General features: G+C 43.8%; 1 protein-coding gene and 1 long non-coding RNA gene across 2 annotated transcripts in view; one reads left to right on the top strand and one right to left on the bottom strand.

Moving 5' to 3' along the window:
- The window catches only part of rempA (intraflagellar transport protein rempA), a 95,109-nt gene that overhangs the window by 7,561 nt on the left and 65,325 nt on the right, over window positions 1-22,223 (bottom strand). The window contains exon 5 of the mRNA XM_037414268.2: window positions 16,166-16,374. Within this exon, the coding sequence (XP_037270165.1) occupies window positions 16,166-16,374 (209 nt within the window). The remainder of the gene's footprint in view (window positions 1-16,165; window positions 16,375-22,223) is intronic.
- On the top strand, window positions 2,045-8,977 carry LOC142776702 (uncharacterized). The gene is made up of 3 exons (XR_012887729.1): window positions 2,045-6,414; window positions 7,278-7,391; window positions 7,688-8,977. It is a non-coding gene; the product is annotated as an uncharacterized LOC142776702 (long non-coding RNA).

Consider the following 22,223-nt stretch of genomic DNA (forward strand, 5'->3'; position numbering starts at 1 on the left):
TGGATAAATTATTTCGAATAGCACGTAAACTATTTTTTAACTTGGATCTATGAGCTGTAGTGAATCATCTACATCTCAAAAAGTAATGATCCATAGTTTTTTGGCTCGCCACAAAAAGCGCAAATTGGAGAAAGAGCCTGACCAGACCAGTGTTGGTAAAAATTTAGTTTGGGCACCCTACAGCGCAGCTTCGTAATTGCGGCTTCTAGTTTGCGTGTGTCTCAAGATTGGTGCCAGGGATATAGTAAGTGCCAATATTTCGTTGAATTTGTGAGTGATGTACCTGTGGACCTTTCCATAATGGTCCGCCTGCAAAATCGCGCAGCCGTTACATAGGCGGATGGTAGGAAACACGGTAAAAGTGGCCCACTTATTGCCAATTTCTCTAAAGAATCGGCCATTTCGTTTAAGAGCAACCCTTTATGACTCGGCACCCAAACTAATCTAACTTTTCTCAAATAAGGGGGGGGGGTATAAATGCACGAAACGCCTTTATTATGTGCAATTCAGCACCAACAGAAAGTGCAGTGCAAAGAGACAGAGAATCTGTAATCATAACAGCCCATGAAATTTCTGCGTTTAACTTTCGTAAGGCGAGTACCACTGCCAGAAACTCAGCCACAAAAACGTGTATGAACTCAAGTAGTCGGAGCGAATAGGACCAATCCAAATTCGGGTTGAATATATCAACAGCTGACTTTTCGTCACTCTGTGATGCATTTGTAGCAATAATTACACTTATTTTGATGCTCTCCGAGTGTTCTTGCAATGAACTATCTAGAGTGTGTTGGGGGAGAAACTTTGCATTATTAGGGAAAATGTCGTCAAATTGAATATCCACATGGGGTGAATTATCGCTAGTCGGCTTCATCTCGCTGATACGTACATTCAGCGGGTCTAGTCAACGTTGTACAAATAATATTTGTGGTGTTCGGGACCGTGGCCATCTAACACCAAAAAATAATTCCAGAGAGGATATGAATACTGTCTCAATGGTCAAGATACAAAACCTGCACGAAAGAGAAGGAACTGTCGATGTTAAATATAAAACGCAGTTAGAAATCGTTTCAGGTAGACCAAGGCATAAGCGTAACGGTTCTTTTTGTAAATGAATCAGATCCCGGATTTTGTAGGCTGGAGCACCAGAAAAAAGCACGCATCCAAATTCCAAAATAGAACGAACATATATTTGGTATATCATTACTAGTGCATTTATTCTCACGCCTCTTCGGTACTTGATTATCCTACGTAACATGCGGACGGCTCGTGCACCCTTTCCTGCTATGTATTCAATGTGCTGGCGCCAGTTTAGAGACGCGTTATAAATTACCCCAAGATATTTAATAGATTCCACCTGTGGTATGCCCTCAGAGTGGTAACATAATGAGATGTGGACGGGGTATTTTAAGGTGAAGACAAGGAGGGCATATTTACTTGCATTTAGTAAATAAGTGATTCTCATCAAGCTAGTTCTCCAGGGTGGTAAGATAAGACTGCAGGCGGTCGTGTAACGTCTGAACGATGTCTACCGTTGCAAATAAGGTGATATCGTCTGCATAAACATAAGTTATGTCCTGGTTACGTGCAATGGTGCTCATTAGCGCATTAAATAACACCGGGGACAGCACTGAGCCTTGCGGTACTCCTTTCAGTTGTGTGTACATAGTCGATGAAAAACTGCATTCAAAACAATAGAAATTCCTGTCCAAAAGGAATTTGTGAATCCACGTTACTATTTATGCCGTAAAATTGAGGGATTCCAGTCGATTTATCAGAATATCATGCTCTACAGTATCGGACGCTTTAGCGATATTCAAAGTAAATAAAGCTGTATATTTGTTGTCCCAGCGGGCTAATTGTATAGGACTTTCTAAATCAACATAATCATTTCATATGGAAAACCCAGCCCTGAACCATTGCACATAACCAGGACATAACTTATGTTTATGTAGACGATATCACCTTATTTGCAACGGTGTCTACCGTTGCAAATAAGGTGATATCGTCTGCATAAACATAAGTTATGTCCTGGTTACGTGCAATGATGCTCATTAGCACATTAAATAACACCCGGGACAGCACTGAGCCTTGCGGTACTCCTTTCAGTTGTGTGTACATAGTCGATGAAAAACCGCATTAAAAACAATAGAAATTCCTGTCCAAAAGGAATTTGTGAATTTACGTTACTATTTATGCCGGAAAATTGAGGGATTCCAGTTGATCTATCAGAATATCATGCTCTTCAGTATCGTATGCTTTAGCGATATTCAAAGTAAATAAATCTGTATATTTGTTGTCCCAGCGGGCTAATTGTATAGGACTTTCTAAATCAACATGATTATTTCATATGGAAAACCCAGCCCTGAACCCGATTAGACAGAGCCTTAGAATGGACCTTTTGTCAATAAATCTATTGATTGGAGTATAGATAATTCTCTCAATCAATCTCACCAGATTTGATGTCAAGGCAATTGGCCTTATGTTTTCCAATATGTATCTGCCGTTTTTTTTCTTCAGCAACAGTACAATTTTAGCTAGTTCCCATTCTGGCGGTATCCGTGAGTTCTTCAACGAATAGTTCACAATATCTAAAAGAACATTAGGTGATTCTTGAAGTAAAACATTTCACATGGAATTTGTAATTCCATCCAGTCCAGGGGCAGTCATTGGTAAACAAAGTACAGTTTCAGTCAATTCAGATACGGAAATTTCTGTAAATTCATGCATAGATACCTGCATGTTGTGAATGATTGAGGGATTTGTTCTAAAGCGATGTTCTAAACCTTTAGCTATCTCTTCCAGAGAGGCGGTAATCTCTTGCGGCGTCAAGATACATGATTCTAAAGTTGAAGGTATTGGTAATACTTTTCTTGACCGCAGATACGCGAACAGAGCACGCTTATTGTTTCATTTGCAAAGGTAATCAAAATGTCGACTGTCATATTCTTCTATCGCGCGTTTAACAGTGCGCTTAAATACGCCGGCAAAAAACTGATAGTCTTTCTGATTTGTTGGACATTGATTATTCAGAAGCTTCTTCCAAACGGCTTTCCGTCTTCTGTAATCACGCGTACATTCATCAGTCCAGCAACGAGAGGATGGCCGTTTACTCAATGGAATAACGAACTCTCAATGTTTCCGACATCCCTCTAGTATGGAGCGGCTCTTAGGTGCAATCTCCTGACCATTGTCATTCTGAAGTTTTGAAATGGCCGTACGCTAAGAGGTTTAAAATTTCTTATGGTTGACATGTACTCGAGGTTGCTGCTCTAAAGTTGTTATTGAACATACAATGTCAAAAACTACCTGAAGATGGTCACTGTTAGTTGCAGAGTCAACCACGAACCATAACAAAACATTGATCGCACTGGTACAAAATGGCCAATCGAACACTGATTGAGTCTGACCTCGAACAAATGTTACGTGTCATTTATTTATGCACGAGAAATTTCGATCAATGGTCAACTTCTACAGCCGTCTACCACGCAGGTCTGTCTTTCTGCCCTAAGAAAAATGATGAGAATTAGTCACCTGCGAGACCCGTTTCCTTTTGACAGGCTGCAAAAGCGCTGCTAAGGTGATTAGTACTTTTTACACCAGTGGGAAAATAACAATTTATAATTGAAAAAGGGTGGTATCCTGAAAGGTACACATCTAATGGTCAGGCTACTTGCAGATTCCAATGCACGAGGAAGACAAGGAGAAAACGGCATTTGTTACAACAGATGAACTATTTGAATTCAATGTGATGCCGTTCGGACTCTGCAACGCGCCCGCAACCTTTGAGCGATTTATGGACAACATTCTGCGTGGATTGAAGTGGGAAGTGTGTATGTGTTACTTGGACGACGTTGTAATTTTTGGGCGCACCTTTTGTGAGCACAACACACGCCTTGGCCTCGTATTGGGCTGCCTAAGCAAAGCACGCTTGGTGCTCAACTCAAAGAAATGTCGTTTTGGAGAGTGCCAAACACTCGTCCTTGGACACTTAGTAAACAAAGAAGGCATACGACCAGATCCCGCCAAGACGGCCGCAGTGAAGGCATTTAAGGAGCCAAACTCGGTGAAAGAACTGCGTAGCTTTTTGGGGCTTTGTTCATACTTTCGCTGATTCATTACTGGCTTTGCCAATATCGCATACCCGCTCACGTGTCTGCTTCAGAAAGGTGCGCAGTTTGACTGGACCCCGGAATGCGAGTCTGCTTTTTCGGAGTTGAAGTTTCTTTTGACGTCCCATCCGATTCTTCGACACTTCAATCCTCTCGCTCCCACTGAGATTCACACAGAAGACAGCGGTATTGGTGTAGGTGCTGTCCTGGTTCAACGCTTGGATAATCAAAAACACGTCGTAGCGTATGCAAGTCGCTCGCTCAGCAAGTCTGAGCGTAACTACACTGTCACAGAGCAAGAATGCCTTGCAGTAGTCTTCGCAGTGCAGCGCCTCCAGTCCTACCTTTACGGACGCCCTCTTACCGTCGTGACAGACCATCATTCTCTCTGCTAGTTGGTCAATCTGCGTGGCCCATCTGGTCGGCTGGCGAGCTGAGCACTTAGTCTACAAGAATATGACTTCACGGTTTCCTCTAAAAGCGGCCAACGTCACGCTGACGCATATTGTCTTTCGCGGCTACCGCTTCCAAGGATGGAATGTGACGCGGACACCTTCGATACCTACATTGCATCACTCGACCAACCATTTCCCGATAACAAGACCTTTAAAGACGAGCAACAAAGGGACAGCACCATACAACAGCTTCTCGCTACCAAACCAAAATCATCGCCTACGCGCTTCTGTATCCGAGACGGGCTAGTTTACAAAAAGAACTACACGAACACCGGCTCACGATATCTTCTGGTGGTTCCGAAGAATCTTCGCGTTTATGTCTTGCAGGCTATGCATGATGACCCAACATCCGGTTATCTAGGCACAGCAAAAACTCTTTGCCGTCTTCAAGAAAGATTCTACTGGCCCAAAATGCGCCAGACGACGAAACAATACGTGTCTAGCTGTAACGAGTGTCAACGTCATAAGAGCCCAACAAGTGCTCCTTTAGGGAGATTACATCCGGTGCCGCCCCCTAGAACTCCATTCGAGCAAGTCGGGATTGACCTCCTTAGACCCTTTCCCCGGTCTTCTGATGGAAATCGCTGGATAGTCGTTGGCACCGACCATTTAACACGGTACTGCGAGACAGCTGCCATACCATCGGCAACTGCAGCCGATGTGTCTTCCTTCATGCTACGTTTTGTAATTCTTCGACATGGACCTCCCAAAATCGTAATCAGCGACCGTGGCCGACAATTCACAGCAGACGTGATGGAAGAGATGCTTCGTGTCTGTGCTTCAAGGTTTCGGCACTCTACGCCATACCATCCCCAAACGAACGGTCTAACTGAACGAACGAACAGAACTCTCTCAAACATGCTGTCTATGTATGTTGCATCCGATCACAAGGACTGGGACAGTATTCTACCCTTTATCACATATGCATTCAACACCGCTCAGCATGAAACTACCGGCTACAGTCTTTTCTTTCTTCTATATGCTCGACCACCTCGTCATACCCTGAATACCATCTTCCCGTTTTTGGACCACCATGATCCCTGCATATCCGAGATCATCTGTCGGGCAGAAGAAGCTAGACGCCTTGCTTATTTGCGCACTCTTGCTTCGCAAGACCGCTCGAAGGCACATTTTGACCGCCGACGCCGACATGTGACGTACAATCGCGGCGACCTAGTGTTTCTGTGGACACCAACTAGAAAACGCGGTTTGAGCGAGAAACTGCTAGCGCACTATGCGGGACCTTATCTTGTTGTAGACCGTATCAGTGATTTAGTTTACCGCATAGCGCGTCTCCATTCAAACGGCCGACGGTCTGCAAAAACTGAACTTGTCCATGTTGCACGTTTGAAGTGCTTTATTCCTCGAGAGACTGTTTGACTCGCCCAGTGGGCTTCGTCTGCGTGGAGGGAAATGTTACCACATGTGTAATTTAGGTATGTGCACCTGTGTAGCGGGGAACATGGTGGTAGCAGAAGAAGAGGACGTTCGGTTGGTCATAGAGAAAGAAGAAGACAAGAGAGGACACTCCGCGAAACCTGGCCTCAGGAAGTGCGTCACGATTACGTAACCAGCTAGTGCTCTCATCAAACGTCAGAGGGCGCAAGCGCAAAAAAAAACAGTTATAATCAATGAAACAAAATTGTTTTCACAAAATAATAATTATACGCCCGAATTAGGTATGTTCTTTATACATAAAAACAATTTATTCAACACACCTTACGTGATTATTTTTCTTCAGTCGTACTGTCATAAACACCATCCACCCAGCGACAAGCCCATGCATGACTGGCAGCGAGAAGCTTTCGACAACGTCGGCTGCGTCGGTGTTTTCGTGCGTGAGATAACAGGTGAGGCACGTTTTCAAGCGAAGCTTGTTGAATGACATGTTGTTGGTCTTGTTCGGTCATTTTTTTTTTCAGAAAACGGTTACACCTGTGCGAATAAGACACCATGAAACAAACATAGAAAGATGCACACACACACGTTGCGCTTCGTGTGTGCGAGTTTGTTTCTTACGTGGCGTCTCATTCAAGCAGTTGTAACCTTTTTCTGAAGCTTGTAAGGACTGGGAGGTTCGCTAAAAAGAAAGTTTGTGGCTCTATGCGGCGGCTAGACGGGAACATTGTGCAACGTATGCAGTATAGCAAAGGCGGCACGGCGTCAAGCCGAGGCGACGCGTGCTGCGTCTGCCACGGACGTGAGCGTCTGTAGGCTGAGCATAGCTGGGCAGCTAGGTCATAGGCTCGGTGGCTCGGTGCAAAATATTGAGAAGCGTTCGCTGGGCCTCGCATGCTTCACTACACGTTTCCCGAAGGCTCGCAACACGAATAATTCTTGGTGTGCCGGAGGCAAATCTGGACTAGCCAAGTGGCCATTATCTTCGTTTCTTCGCTAGCCTTGTGCCACTAGTGCAAGCTGCCCACAAATTTTTTGACGTTTACAATATACTTTTACCGCACAAATTTTAACTACGATTTTTCTTCCCAATGTACTGTGCTGATACTGCGTACGCACGAAGGTGTTCTAAAGTTCCCAGGCCGCGATACCATTGCATTACAAGGGATAGCGGCCTGGAAACTTCTGAAGATCTTTGTACGTGGTCTTGACGTATATCTTTGTAAGTCAGAGTTTTATGGGTCAGAGATGTATCACTGGTTTTGTATTGTGCATCGATTAGCTAATCATTCAAAGGGGTTTGTTGGTTCCGCAGGCCGCTCGCAAGATTGTTCCGACAGCACTGTCTAAGGCACCGAACAAGCTTCACAAGACCCTCCAGAAGATGTCTCCGCCAACAGCTCCACGTCTGAGTGCCCTAGAGAAAATGGTGACTATGCTTTTATTGCAGCTGTTTTTAATGTGCTATTTTATGTTTAGGACATTCTGAGGAAACTATCCTCAAAAGGACACTACGTGTGCACTTACAAAATGTAAGGGTGGGCTCTCAGTGATTTTCATTTTTTTTGTGCATTGTCAACATTGTGAATGGTTTGTTTTTAGGTAGTGGAATCGAAAACTTTGCACCACAGAAAGTTGTGCACCTTGGGTCTGAAAGAGCGAGGAAAGTGCTCGTATGGGATTAGTTGTTCTTCGCTTTTACATCCATTTTTTTGTTTATTGCAGTGCGTTCCTGTGTGCCAGCGACAATGTCTCCATCAATGAAGTACAAGCAAACCATTAAACATCTGCAAGCCAAAGTAGCAGCACAGCGGAAAACTATCAAAAGACTGCGGAGACAGCCTCACCAAACTAACCACTCATTCGTTGCATACATTGTTTTGGTTACCTGCTATGAGGAGTAGGGACACTGTGTATTCGCTCGAAGTGATTTGCATAACCTTAAAAAGAGTGTTGGGTATCCTGTCTGTATTTTTGTAGCAAATGTGGGCGAACTGTACACTTCACTGTGGGTCGCTTGGTCACTGTGTATGCTTTATCTCTCCAGCTCAAGTAATATATCGATAACAAAACCGCTTGTTGAAATGTCTTCGAGCGGGTAAGGAACACAGTATGAAGTGGGCACAGTTCACGTTATCACGCTTTTTGTATTTTAGCTTCTCATCAACCTCCTCATCTCACCCACCAAAATTTTCAAAAGAATACCCAAACTTGTAGCGTTTGACGGGGCTGCGGACGCTGCCATTTTATTTTTGTATAGCTTGTGAGTGATAACGTACGATGTAGAGCCTTTGTGAAAAATAATGAGCCAAAGTGGTTTCCTTCTGCTGTTTATTAGCCCTGTAATACCGCTCTCGTAACAACAATTAAGGTCCACAATTCTGGATAAGTGATGACTACAATCTATTTTAGCTCGCAAGCGTCACAGCAACAGCCAGACGCAAATCACCTGGGATCTTAAGTTTTTGATGATAAGAAGAGCCACAAGACCTGCCAGTGTTTAGCATAAAGTTTGTCTTTCACGTAGTGAGCAAGCTGCAAAGCCCTACCTTTCTGAGGACAAGCAGGCATCAAGTCTGCTTTTTTTTTTTCATTTTGGGCTAGCTGTTCTTAAGCACAGCCAGCACACTGCAGCTTTGCCTTTCTGCTATATTGTGTCGTGTGGTTTCTGTGCACTCTTTTTTTCTATGCATTATTTTGGTTAACCCCAGGCGTGATTCGCGACTTCATTGCTGTGTATATGTCACTTCTTCCTTCTTCTTCAGCATTGTGCGCTGTGTTTTTGCCATAGATCCTTACTTACCCACGGGCCCGGTGTGTCATACTTCACCAGCTTCTCGGCTTCTGCCAACTCTAGCAATGTGTGCGTTGTCTGTGTTCTCTCTGTATTTGTTACAATATTTGTTACAATTTATTTGTAAGGCGAGATGCATTTGTTGTCTACCTTTGTCATATTGTGCTTTTTATATTCTCAGACTCTACCTTGCCTTTGAATAAAACATTGCGGATACTCTGTCTCTTTGACTGATATATACATTGATCACTTGTTCCAAAAGAACAAGTGAACAAAAGAACAAGAACATCGCGATGAATAAAATCGTAGTGAATTATCACTACCTGCATCTCTCTTTATAATAACTTAATCGAAATAAAAATAAAAAAAATAAAAACTCAAAATTTGCGCCAGTGAAACCGAAACAGGAAGTGCACGCCACTTGCTCTCACCAACCACCAGGTGTGCTAGGGTCGATTGGGCCGCTGGGGTCTACGGGAGTGTCCGCTCTTCACCTTTTATTTCTCTATGGGTTGGTGGCAAGAGCTCTCTGCTGCGCGTTCACTGCGGTATACCCTCGAGTCGACCGTTACGTCTGCTTCGAATAAACCCCTCGTAGACGTAACACTATTATTTCACAATCAGAGTCCGACATCCTGAAAGCAATTTTCGCTTTATGACATAATTTATTTAATACTACATATCAATAAACCACCACCCCGTGTTGGACAATCTAATCGAAAAGAACGAAATACTGTAAAATTATAATTTTTTCAGCTGTAGGCCAAGTTTCTTGTAGAATTATAATATCGGGGTTAAGTTGGTTAGAGAGTTAATGTAAGTCAGTTGAGGCTCAGAATATAGAACGGCAGTTCCACTGAAGTACCTTTAGTTGACCCATTGTGCTGAGCGCACCGCAGAGGCGCATGCCTTGTCCTCTTTGGTATCTTGCAATCAGTAACTCATTATTTTTAGTTTTAATACTTTAGGTCCGCAGACATAGACGATCGTGTACGTTTGTTGGCTTTGATCTCAATTTTCATATATGTAGCATTACTTGTGCTCTGCTGAGGCGTACAACGGTGTCACTGCACCTGTGGAGAAGGTTGCTCAGCATTATGAACACATTCAGACAGTTTATCCAGCACCATGCTATGTAGTTCAGTGGCTTCAATGGTGTCTGATTGTTGAAGAACTGTAGGAATCTGAGCTTGCACTCCTTGCGTCGTCTGAGTTGAAAGGATTTGCGGTTAACAGTCACTGAGGTTAGATATTTACTTATTCACTGCCTTAGCCATTGCCCTTTCGATGGCAGATTCAATAGCTTGTGAAAGGTTGTAGTCTAGACTAGAAGTGTGTCGTAGTGCTGCACCTGAATAGCCAAAGGCCCCGTCTTTAACTATATCAATAGCTTCCCTGCGCGAACATTGGCGGTGGTCTATAATCTCTAGGATTTGTATTTCCCGAGAGCGAGCAGAACATTCGGAATGGTCTGCGGAGTGACTCCCTGCACAGAGGCAGTACTTTTCTGATGTTGCTGAGCATTCGCTTGAGGAGCGGCTTTCGCCACAGACGCGGCAATGAAGATTTGACTTGCATCCTCCCGCACTATATGGCCGAATCTCCAGCCGTTCTTACATTGTACTGGACGGGCAGCGAGGGGCTCCACGCGAAAGATAAGAGGCCATAGCTTTATTTCTGACGGGCAAGTTGTGCCCACAAATGTAGCAATGATAGATTCGGTTGGTGTCCCCTCGTTATGAATGCGGCAACTGCAATGGTAAACGGAAATAACGCCTGCTCCCGAAAGCCTGCCTAGTGTTTCTTCTGGACTCAGTTTGGAATCGACGCCTCTTACGAGGTCTTTAGTACACGCAAGGTGAGGCGGAATGAAAGCACTCAGCGAGGCTGACGTGACCGAAGTACACTTAAGCAGATCCTGTACACAGGTCTGGTCCGGTGACCTACACACTATGCCAGCTCGTCCAAATTGGCGCATGTCGGTAATAGTCTGAAAGTGGGTCGATGTGGCTTTCAGTTCTTTTTGGAGCCAGGGGGTTCGTGAGCCTGATGAAACCTCAATTCGTAGGTACCAGTGTGACAGGAATGTTGCTGACCCCACTGCGAAAGAATAACCCTAACGGCAATTCATAAGGTAACAGTGACGCTGATCCAGGTGGATCGTGCCTGGCCAGGAGAATTGGTCGACATCAGCACAGCAGATTGGGGTAGATTCAAAAGCAAAGAAAATCAGCTAGAGACTGTAAAAACTAAAAAAAAACAAAACTCAGAACTAAGACCACTCAATACTCAGCCAACAACCACACAGTGAAACACGGCGAGAGCAAGAGCACCCTAAAACTTCTTCTCAATCCACCTGTGTACTTTATCATAATACCGCGCTAATACTCGTACCCGCCGTGCCTTCTTCCTCCTTTATTTTCAACAATATCTCCCCTAGGGCAAAACATGGCGTGACACCCGAAGGCGCTGCCAGCTAACATGGCGAAGACGGTAGTTTAGGCTGCTGCGACGGGAGCTTGTCAGCTTCATCGGCGTTCCACGCGGTTTTACGAGTACTTTGTGTTAGTGTGCATCGAGAGGAAGGGCGTTTGCGAAATTAAGAAAACTCCTGGAGCGTCCTTCGTGTCAAGCACTGTGATTCGGGTAAAAAACATGCACGGCAAAGGTGTCACTTTTCCGTGCGCTGGCATGCTGATAGACTTGAAGTTGGGAAGCTTGCCGTCTTCTAGACCGGCAGAGCTATAACGATTTTTATTGTGGGGCCAGAAAAAAAGTATATGGAAGTACCCCAGCTCGTACCCAGTATAATGGGGATAAAGCTGTACAGGAAAACTCGGCCATCTCATAAAAAACTAATATTTTGGCTCAAGGTAAATGTAGTGAACCCAAACAAGTGCTGCAAAAGTTTTTACGCGCATGTATGACGAGCACCATCAGATTAAACACTAAATACTTTGAGAGTCTTGAAGAAGTACTGAACGATAGCTTTCATAAGTGCATTTACCCGAATGATGTATTTTCTATTTAGGTTTTACATCATTGTATTTTCATCGAATATAAAAAGCAGCGCGGCCACGCTCACCTCGTGTATTGCTTGCACAAATAACAAAATGCACGCATTGTGCCCACATTTAAAACAACCACAACTTAAAAAATTGACATTTAAGGGCTGTTGCACCCCCCCAAATGACCATACAACTTCACACGCAGATAATGTGAAGCAGGCTGACAACGTTTTCAGCACATTGCACCTACATTCAAAGATATATAGTTTGCAGCTTAATGTCGCTCTGCAAGCTGCGTGTTGCAGAGATTGGCTGCGTCAAACGTGCAAGCGATTGGCGAAATCTTGGTGAATTTTGTTTACATCACAATCAAATTATCATTTTTCTTTGATGGGAATTTAACTCAGGCATAAGTGAAAAGAGCATCCACCAGTGTACTTTATCATAATACCGTGCTAATAATTAAATTGGTTGAAGCCATGAAACTAATTGCTATCTCAATTTTTATATAAACTTGAGAACATGAATTCTGGCTCTGTGACAGTGCGACCTTAAGCGTAATGGCTGTTTAGCTTTTATTATTTAGAATGCGAGAAACAAATGGACAAATTGGTTGAAGCCATGAAACTAATTGCTATCTCAATTTTTATATAAACTTGAGAACATGAATTCTGGCTCTGTGACAGTGCGACCTTAAGCGTAATGGATGTTTAGCTTTTATTATTTGGAATGCGAGAAACAAATGGACAAGGCTACTCGCGCTATCAAGGTAAAATTAACAGTACCAGACAATACAATTTATCAAATGTTATGGTGTGATAATCCTAGAATGCTTGAAAAAATTCGAAATAGTATGATGTCCCGCTTGAAGAAGCTTTCTTTTTTACTGTAATTATATGGCCAAATATTATGAAGATGAAGATCATTTTGTCTACGTCAAACATGTACACAGTGGCTAATTAGAAATAACAGTTGATCCAAGAATCGTTGCATTATGGCCGGTTGAGCTATGTCTCATTTTTCAGAAAAGTGGCGCTAGCGTGGTACATAGAAGCAACAAGACCAGCACTGTTTTTGCGGTGGTTCAGTACGCACCAACAAGCCCACATTTATTGGCGCTCTGTGTCTGGCTATAGTTTGACTGTCTGACTTGCTAACTACCGAAAGGTTAATAAAGCCGTCAATTATTCTTGAGTGCGGCATAAGTTCCTTGTGAATTAATAAATTTGCTTATCACATTGAGAAAGCTCTTTCAGTGGTGAAAATCTAGCAATGACCAACGCGAGTGCTCGGGCTTCGGGAGATTGGGAGGAGCAGTGTGTAAGGGGCACATGCTTACCCCTACCCTTCGCACCCAGGTCACACGCGCCGACAGGGCGTTGCATGAGGGGTTCTACCCTTACCCAGTCCGACGCAAAAATTTTTGCCTGTCTGTCAATGTGTCTGTACATTTGTCTCTTTGTCTGCCCTTGACGACACCCTAAACGGCACCAAAAGATACCCCAAACGGCCGGCCCCATCCACAGCGCCCACCAATATTGCTCAAGTTTCAGTGTTCATACTTGTACGATTGTCATTCAAAAAGCAATTTTTGCGCATATCTGAGGCACCATAACAACACGTCAATATTCTGTATGTGTGTCTTCATAGTAGAAAAAGCATATAAAGGTAATTTTAAGGACCGTAGCGTTTATCACGCTGCGCTGAAAATGCAGCGCTTGCACGAAAAGGCAAGCGTTCCCAATGCTTTGATAAGACGACACGGTGGTGGCACCTTCCCGTCGCTTTGCGTTCTACACCTTGTCGTCTGCGAGACGGGGGCGCACGCTGCGCGCTTCGTTTTTCAAGACAATTGCCAGATGGCGCTCATGTCTCAAGTGTGACGTGCTCGATGCACTCGTTTGACTTCGCTGCACGCTCAAGGCACTCAAACACAACGCCCCCAGAATACCATTCACTGATTTCCTTTTGCTGAACATCAAATTAACGTTTTGTTCATTCTTTCCAGATGCAAGACTATCGTCTTCCGACGATATTTGCAGTGTAACATGCAGATATGGGGCCAATATTTTTCATTTTTAAACCCCCTACAACAAGAGGGCAGTGTAGGTACGTGTACAAATAAATAAATAAATAAATAAATAAATAAATAAATAAATAAATAAATAAATAAATAAATAAATAAATAAATAAATAAAAACGCTAGGCGTATATTGTCTTTTGTCTATAAAACTGCTTGCGTTGCGTGCGACGCCAGCTGCAACAACAAAACCGAGAACCTGAATGACTTCAACGACATCTCTGATTTGGCAAGAGATCGCAGCCTTACAGCCGGATATGCAGAATAAATTGCACTATATGGTCTTCGCAGCTCAAGACCAATTACGCCAAAAAAAATTTTGGCCAATATAAACGACCCCAAACAACGTGAACCGCGCTTAAAGTAACCTACCGCTTGGTACATACATGGTCTCCGCCCCTCCGTGCGTAGCGCGCGCAAACACACACACACACACACACACACACACACACACACACACACACACACACACACACACACACACACACACACACACACACACACACACACACACACACACACACACACACACACACACACACACACACACACACACACACACACACACACACACACACACACACGCACGCACGCACGCACGCACGCACGCACGCACGCACGCACGCACGCACACACACACACACACACACACACACACACACACACACACACACACACACACACACACACACACAAAGAACGCATAAAACGAGAGCGAGAAAGGACACGTCCACACGTTTAAAAAGCTTCCCTCCCTCCTTTACTGAGAAGCTCACTCCTACTAGTCAAGCCGTTGCACTCCTGTGTCTGCCGACGGGCATCGGCTTTGCCTGACGCACCCCTTTATAACATAAAGAAAAACAGACCCCTCTTTATATGGCTCCCTTCCTCAAACACCGAAGGAGAAGCCGTTCAGTTTCCTAGACGTCGGCACTATGTTCACTGAAATGTATAAAGGCAAGAAGGCCGCGGTGGCGGCATCAGATCCAACTGCCAAGCATCGAGGCATGCGCTTTCTGTGGCGAGGCACGTGTTTTCGGCCTGATTTTTTTTCCTAAACTTTGATGAGAGCTGACGCACAAGGTGCGTTAGATAAAATGCCACCTCACACGTGTAGTTCGTCAAAGCGACCGCGAATACACGGAGGCTGCATAGCATGAGCACATATCAAGTTTAGGCACGTTCACCATGGCGCCTGCACTTCTAAGCAAGCTTTAGAGCAACTAATGTGTGCGTCGCCTCCCATGCCACATTATCACTCGTACGCAGTGATATCAGGCAAGTACAAGCAGATATCAGGCAAGTACAGGCAGCGCATCGAATTGCGCGCACACCGGCGGCGAGCCGCGCGCGGCGGCGGCGGAGTATCAATGTGCATGCGTAGACCAGTGCCACGCGAAATTGGCTCAGCGAGGTCAGTGTAGCTAACGCTACAAAATATTAGGTTTATTGTTCGGTATACAAGCTCAAAGTGCGTCCCAATAAACCATATTATGAACGTTTCACAGCCGTGGCGGCTACAATAGTGTCAGTTTTTGGGTTGAAAAACTTCCTGTCGAACGCGGCCACTGCGTCCATTGAGGGCGATGGTGCGCCATGCGAAGAATTTGGCTTGGCAAAGATTCAGAAGAATACATTTCAGAAGAATTTACTCCTAGTGATTGAAAAGAAGAAGGAGCAGCATAAGTAGACTGGCTACTTCAGTGTGGGTCAGTAAAAGTTGCTGATGGTGCTTGCACACTTTCCTAGTTTAAAAAAAAAAAAAAACCTCGGTAGGTAAAATTTTTCCCCATAATATGCTTTATTTTCTAGATGCCGTGAAAAACGTATCAATGATATTCTACTCTAGGTGGATAACGAATCACAAGCACGACCTACTAAGCATGTCACAACTCGAACCCTTGACCTTCTGAACGTTTACGTAGTCGTACTGTCGACTTCAAGAGCGTTAGGTGTATGTAAACTGTTCCTAGTTAAATCAAACATACTGGGGCATCATCGTGATTCTCGGCATAACAATGAGGCCCCTGGCGCATCGAGTTTATGCCTCACAATTTCCTCTACCTCTCGAGTCCAGCATTGCGCCATCCATGGCTGTTTTTTTTTGCATTGAAATCCACACCTTCATTTGAAACTGTGGCTGGCTCTAGGCAACATGTGTCTTTATTTCGCAGCGTGTCTCATGAAACATTTTTTTTGTTGTTGGAGCAAGGTTGATGGCAAAGAAAGGCGGAGGATAGAAAACGCCAAGAATATTTTTTGGTGGTTGAGCCTTCAAGACACCTGCCGCGGACGGTAAGTTGTGTCGAATGAGCAAGTACCTGTCTGCAAGTTCCTCGGTGATGAGTACGTTGGACTGTATGCACAGCTGAAGCGCGGCGTCGCTCTGTCCGCTGGTGGCGAGCAGCATCACAGCTTGATCGTGCTTTCCGGTGGCCGCAAGTCGGTCGGCTGTGGTGCGCACAAGGACAGGGTCGGCGTTAGGTCCCAGCTCCTGGGCGGCCTGCTGTAGAGCGCCCAGGTCTCCGGCCTGGGAATATCCAGCGGCATTACTACATGCCCGCTTTCAATGTGCGAGATTCTCGGACAGAGCGGGTTTTGAAGAACCCTTTTGTTTGTAAACGGACTTCTCATATAAAGCAACGAAGCGAATCATTAGCTTGAATCTTTGCTTGACTTATTTCACTATGACTCGTATGATGTGCCGGGGATCCTTAAAGTGATCGACCAATATCGGGACAATAACTTCACAGTATTTTGTTGGCAAAGTCATTGACACAATTCAATATAAACAACGAATCAATTACTAAACATTCCCATAAAAAACAAAACATAATAATAATAATAATAATAATAATAATAATAATAATAATAATAATAATAATAATAATAATAATAATAAATTGTGGTACCCGTAAGCTTCGCCTTTAAGAGTTGAACGCGATAGCGACATCCCGTCCCTGTAGCGTACTTCAACCACTTAGTGCACACTTTTTATTGTTTCATGTTAGTAGAGAAGTTTAAACTGTGCATTACTAGAATGTAATAGACAAACTTAAAAGTGGCTTGTGTCAGTGAAGCCTTCGCGTGCAGCTGCATTCCGTGTAACGGGAGGCATGATTTAAATCCTGAGCAATTACGCGCATGAAATCTTTCGGAACTCTCCTACACGCGCCCACTACGTGGTCTCAAAGGAATACGCGCATTAACGTGGGTGCCTGTTGTAATGTGTGGCTCGCTTTAAACCGTGAAGTCATATGATAATAACATGGTCTGATGTCTGATCGTAATGCACGCCTTCACCACGCAATATTATTGCGCTATTACATGTTGTTTTGGGAACCCTGTAAACAGGACTCGAGTGTTTGTAAAACACGTTACTTTCACTGCATTTCAAGTGGAGGAAGTTCTTTTCACTGTACTAGCCAGCAGAGGCATGGCTGTGTGTTAGGACACCTGCTTGCCGCACAAACGGCCTGGGTTGGGTCCTCACTCTAACCCATAAATTTTTATTATTTATTATATCTGCAACTTTTTTGATGTTTCGGTCACGCAAAAGGTGATCATTTTTCGCTCACAACCACCCACGCCGAAATTTCCGTGAAACGGGTTGTTTAACGCTATCGCGCTAATAATGATAATAACGTCAACTTTCATTCAAGTAGGAACATACCAAGTGGGGTACTGAATATTTTTGTTCTGCACTAAAGTAATATATGGGCTGGAAAAATAATTGATTGATATGTGGGATTTAACGTCCTGAAACCGTCGTGTTATTATGAGAGACGCCGTAGTGGAGGAGTCCGGAAATTGCGACCATTTGGGGTTCCTTAACGTGCAACCTTGTCTGAGCACACGGGTCTACAGCAGGCTGAGCAAATATCTCCATCAAAAAGAATCGGCTCTCCTTTTCAAAAAAAAAAAAAAAAAACTCATTGTCACGTCGTTCCAGGGGGTGTCGACAAGGTTTATTGACGTCTGAGCAACAGGGCTCTAACCAAGCACGTTGGTTGGGCTTGTTTGCCAGAGCAGGGGGGGCTCACGCGCACTTCTTTCTTCTCTGTGGTGTGAGCCTTCACCTTGGCATACGACCCACTACTAGAAGTAGGTGGCAATATATTGTGGACGTCTAGAGAGAAAAAAAAAAGTCTACCTTCAGCCGGAAAAGTACTATTGCAACTTGCAACTTTCAGATTGCACTATTCTGAAAGCCAATGACTAAAACATTAATGCAATGATGCCACCAAAGTTTATTTCTCGTAACATCACTTGGTCTGATGAAAGTTAAGCTGATGTCACTAACTGCAACGGTTTTAAAAATGACAAAGTTTGATTTTTCAAGAAGTGCATCGCTGACCTACAATTCTGGGTCTGTTTTATAAGCTTTGGCTATGGTGCTGAAGTGGAAAATATTTCTTACAATTTTAGTAAACATGTTATTTGTGGCGGAAAGCTGGACACATCAAGACAGGAAACGAAAAAAAAAAGCAGAGATGAGCGCTAGCTACTCCCTGCTTATTCACAGCTAAGGGCCCCGCTGTGATGGTCTAGTCGGTAAGGTACTCAGCTATTGACCTGTAGGTCGTGGGATCGAATCCTGGCTGCGGCGGCTGCATTTTTGATGGAGGCGAAATAGCTGTATAGGCCCATGGGCTCAAATTTGGGTGCACGTTAAAGAACCGCAAGTGGTCGGAATTTCCGTAGCCCTCCACTACGGCGTCTCTAATAATCATATGGCAGTTTTGGGACGTTAAATACAACATATCGATCAATCACAGCTAAGTTTGATAACCAAAACACTTCCTAGCACGCCCAGATGCGTGGAAGAGTGACGTGAGACATCTTATGACGACTGTCTGTTGAAAATGGATAATTCAGATCCGTACAGCACAAATGAGGAATCACTGACACAGGCAGACTCCTCTTACGTTAAACGTTTCTGATAGTCCCTCGACGTTTGATCCTGTACTCTTGCCAATAATGCTAACTTGTACGAAACGTGGCACACATGAGCATGACTCAACTTGTGCCGAAAGATGCGTGCCATCACTTTTTCCAATGCTATTGGCATGCTCCTAATGCGCCGTCACGTTTCTCCTTCATGGGACTTGAAACAGCTCAGAGTAATCTCGTAGACGACAATTTCGGCAATACGGCAGAAAGCTTTCACGTGCTTCTTTTGGCACCTTTGTGGCGCAGCACGAGAGATTCGCTGGCACAACTGGACCAATTTCTTTGGAGCGGAGAACACGACAGGAGTTCCATACTTAGTGGCCACCTTCTTCTGGTTATGGCTGACCTTGTGCACGCAATTAAGGCACCACCTGTGGTCTTGCGCGCTCCCGTTCTTCCAGGTGCTCTTCCGGAGTACTGATTTTCAGTTTTCGCACCAAAAACTTGGCCACGGCATTCAAGACCGTAGTGGTAATGAGAGCGCGTAAGCAGACAAGAAGCGAGCGCTCTTATTACAACTATGCTCAAGTACAAACTCGCTAAAATTTCAGTGATTCAAGACCCTTTGAGGGATGCCAGTCTTTTCAAGGCTGTCAATCTGAGTACAACGGCTACCCTGCATAATCTTCGGACACGAATTGCGCAGCGCAGATTGAAAGCAATGCAGAGGGATGCCATGCTTAACATGTCTTTGATCGTATGGAAACCACGCTTACTACAAGACAAAGTAAACGCAAGATGACCATTTGTCACCGCTTGGTTAATATCTAAAAAGTGCAAATAATGGTTGGTGGGAAGCTCATAAGTGAAAGTTGGTACTTTCGTATTTGTCCTCAGGCATTCAAAATAGAGTCTCATAGTACGACACAGCGCACGCCTACAATATTTTTAGAAATTACGAACATGTCTAGAAATATTAAAAGGACGAGATCAAGTAAAACATGATGGTCGATATGTGATAACAAGATGTCACATAAAATTGGTGCAACACTGGAGTCAATGCAAATCCTTCTTTTTAAATGTCACCTTGAAAATAAAAGAAGGCGCTATTCAGACAAGCTTCAAACAAAGTCATAAAACTGGAATCGGCCATTCCTTGCTGGCAACGAAATTAGCCTCGCCACTTTCATCAATGCACTGCTTAACAACAGCTCACGATGTGGAATAGAAAAAAAACCTTCATTCACGTGCACAAAAAACAACAACAACAACTTAATTTCTTATAAAAAATATTCACAACAACGCGTTTGAGTTATTTTACGAGAAGTTTAGACAGTCAGTTTAGACAATCACTATGCCCCGACTTCTTCATCTTACATCCTCCTTAACTTCAGTCAAGCTTACTTTCACATTCCTTAAATTATTGTTAACAGCTTGCCAGGCTTTTTCAATAAAGAAACATCTGTACATCATATGAAGTCCACCGTTTTTGTCGGACTGCATCATGCAAAAGGCACTGCAAGATTCAACGCGCTCACATGGCGTCCAGTTTTTGTTTTGAGTGCACATCTACGAAGACTGTGAAAACCATGTAGTAAGCACCTTCACGCAACTTCTTGGAAGCTTTGCTAGGTACCTTTCGGTTTAGAGCCAGTAGCCCACTTGAAAAAACATCCGTTTCAAATCTATGTGTGTGTTCCTTTTTTAGTGTTTCGTCTTTTTGCACCTGCAAATCTATCCTAATCATGAATTAACTCGCCGAAGTAGTAGTTTTTGCAAGATTTATACATATGTACTGCAACGATACATGCATCGCGTCATGTTAGCGTCAACTGTAGTACTTAAGAACCATACACTGAAATTCGCCCCGCCGCTGTGGTCTAGTGGCTAAGGTACTCGGCTGCTGAACGACAGGACGCTGGATCAAATCCCGGCTGCGGCGGCTGCATTTCCGATGGAGGCGAAAATGTTGTAAACCCGTGTGCTCAGATTTGGATGCACGTTAAAGAACCCCAGGTGATCGAAATTTCCGGAGCCCTCCACTACGGCGTCTCTCATAATCATATGGTGGCTTTGGGACGTTAAACCCCACATATCAATCAAATTACACTAAACTTCGTCTACGTAGCATTCTCCAGGGCTAGTATTCTCGCAAGCATAAGCGCTACATTTCAGCTTACCGCTTCTGGTGTTGGCAATACCCATGTTGCTATTGGCATTGTTACGCAACTGTAAAGAACTAGTTGAAACCAACATGTGCGACTGTTAAACACATATGCCTGTGCCTATAAAATGTGAATGTACATGCAGCATCATTTCATAATCTTTCCCACTTGTAACAAAAAGTTACACCACACTCACCTTCCCGCCCCATGCCTCGCATAACATCGATTCCCATAGTACATTACATCTGCCAAATTTTTGTTCTCAAAATCAACCTTCTGCTTTTTTACGTTGTGATAAAGGAGCAAACATAAAATATTTATTTCGAGGTATTGTGAGTTAAAATAAAAAAAAACAAGTTTATTTCATGTTTTGTTTAAAATGAAAGTGCTGAACAACTTAATTAATATCAACGTGCCAAATATTCTCCACACAGATAAGCTTCTTGCTTCTTTTATTGTTTTCCTTCATTCTTGCCTTGTTTTTTTATTGTCAAATTTTGCAATGGCAGTATTTTAGGCCAATCAGAGAGGTCATATCAGTCTATAGGGCCAATCAGCATCGATCAATGGCGGAATCTGACAACGTGGTGGAATTTTACAGTGTCCAGAAAAACACCCTGTATGCCTCTTTTGAACAAATAATGTCAATGGCAGTAGATCTCACCCGATCATATTGCAGTGTTGTGTTTCGGTGATATGCCAAAAAAAAAAAATGTTGAGAAAGTTTCAACGGTTCATGCATGCTTTTTTGGAAAATTAGAACGGTTTTAAAGGTGGCAGTTCTGGGGGTTTCTCTTCAAAGGACCATGGTTTAGTCTGCTAAGAGTGCCCCTGTTCATTCACATTTTGTGCAGGGACGGTAGCTCGCAGTCAAAGTTTGTAAAAGATCAAAATCACTCAGAGTATAGCCATTATCACTATGGTCACAATTTATGCTTGTGCCGACACGGAATGAGGATAAAGCTTACTTCCTGAAGTGCTCGCAAGAGTACTCCCAGTCTCGCTTCTGTTGCCGAAGCGGACCTACTTCTTAGTATGCTGAGCTTTCTAAATGTTTTTTTTTATTCAACAACACAACAATGTCTGTTGCCGCCGCAACAAAATTGTCAACTCGGGCGCAACTAAGTTGAAACAAAGGTGCAACTAAGCTGAAAATAAATGCCCAGAAACGCGTCTCTATTCGCCTCTCACACAGACGGAAAGCAATTATGTAAGGCTTCAGAAATTTCAATGAAGCGTGCACTGACATCACACAGTGCATGGACTTGTAGTATTTATCCTCCATCGAAATGCGACCAACGGGATCAAACCCGTGACCTTC

Source organism: Rhipicephalus microplus, chromosome X (genome assembly GCF_043290135.1).
Source record: "Rhipicephalus microplus isolate Deutch F79 chromosome X, USDA_Rmic, whole genome shotgun sequence".
NCBI classification, from domain to species: Eukaryota; Metazoa; Arthropoda; class Arachnida; order Ixodida; family Ixodidae; genus Rhipicephalus; species Rhipicephalus microplus.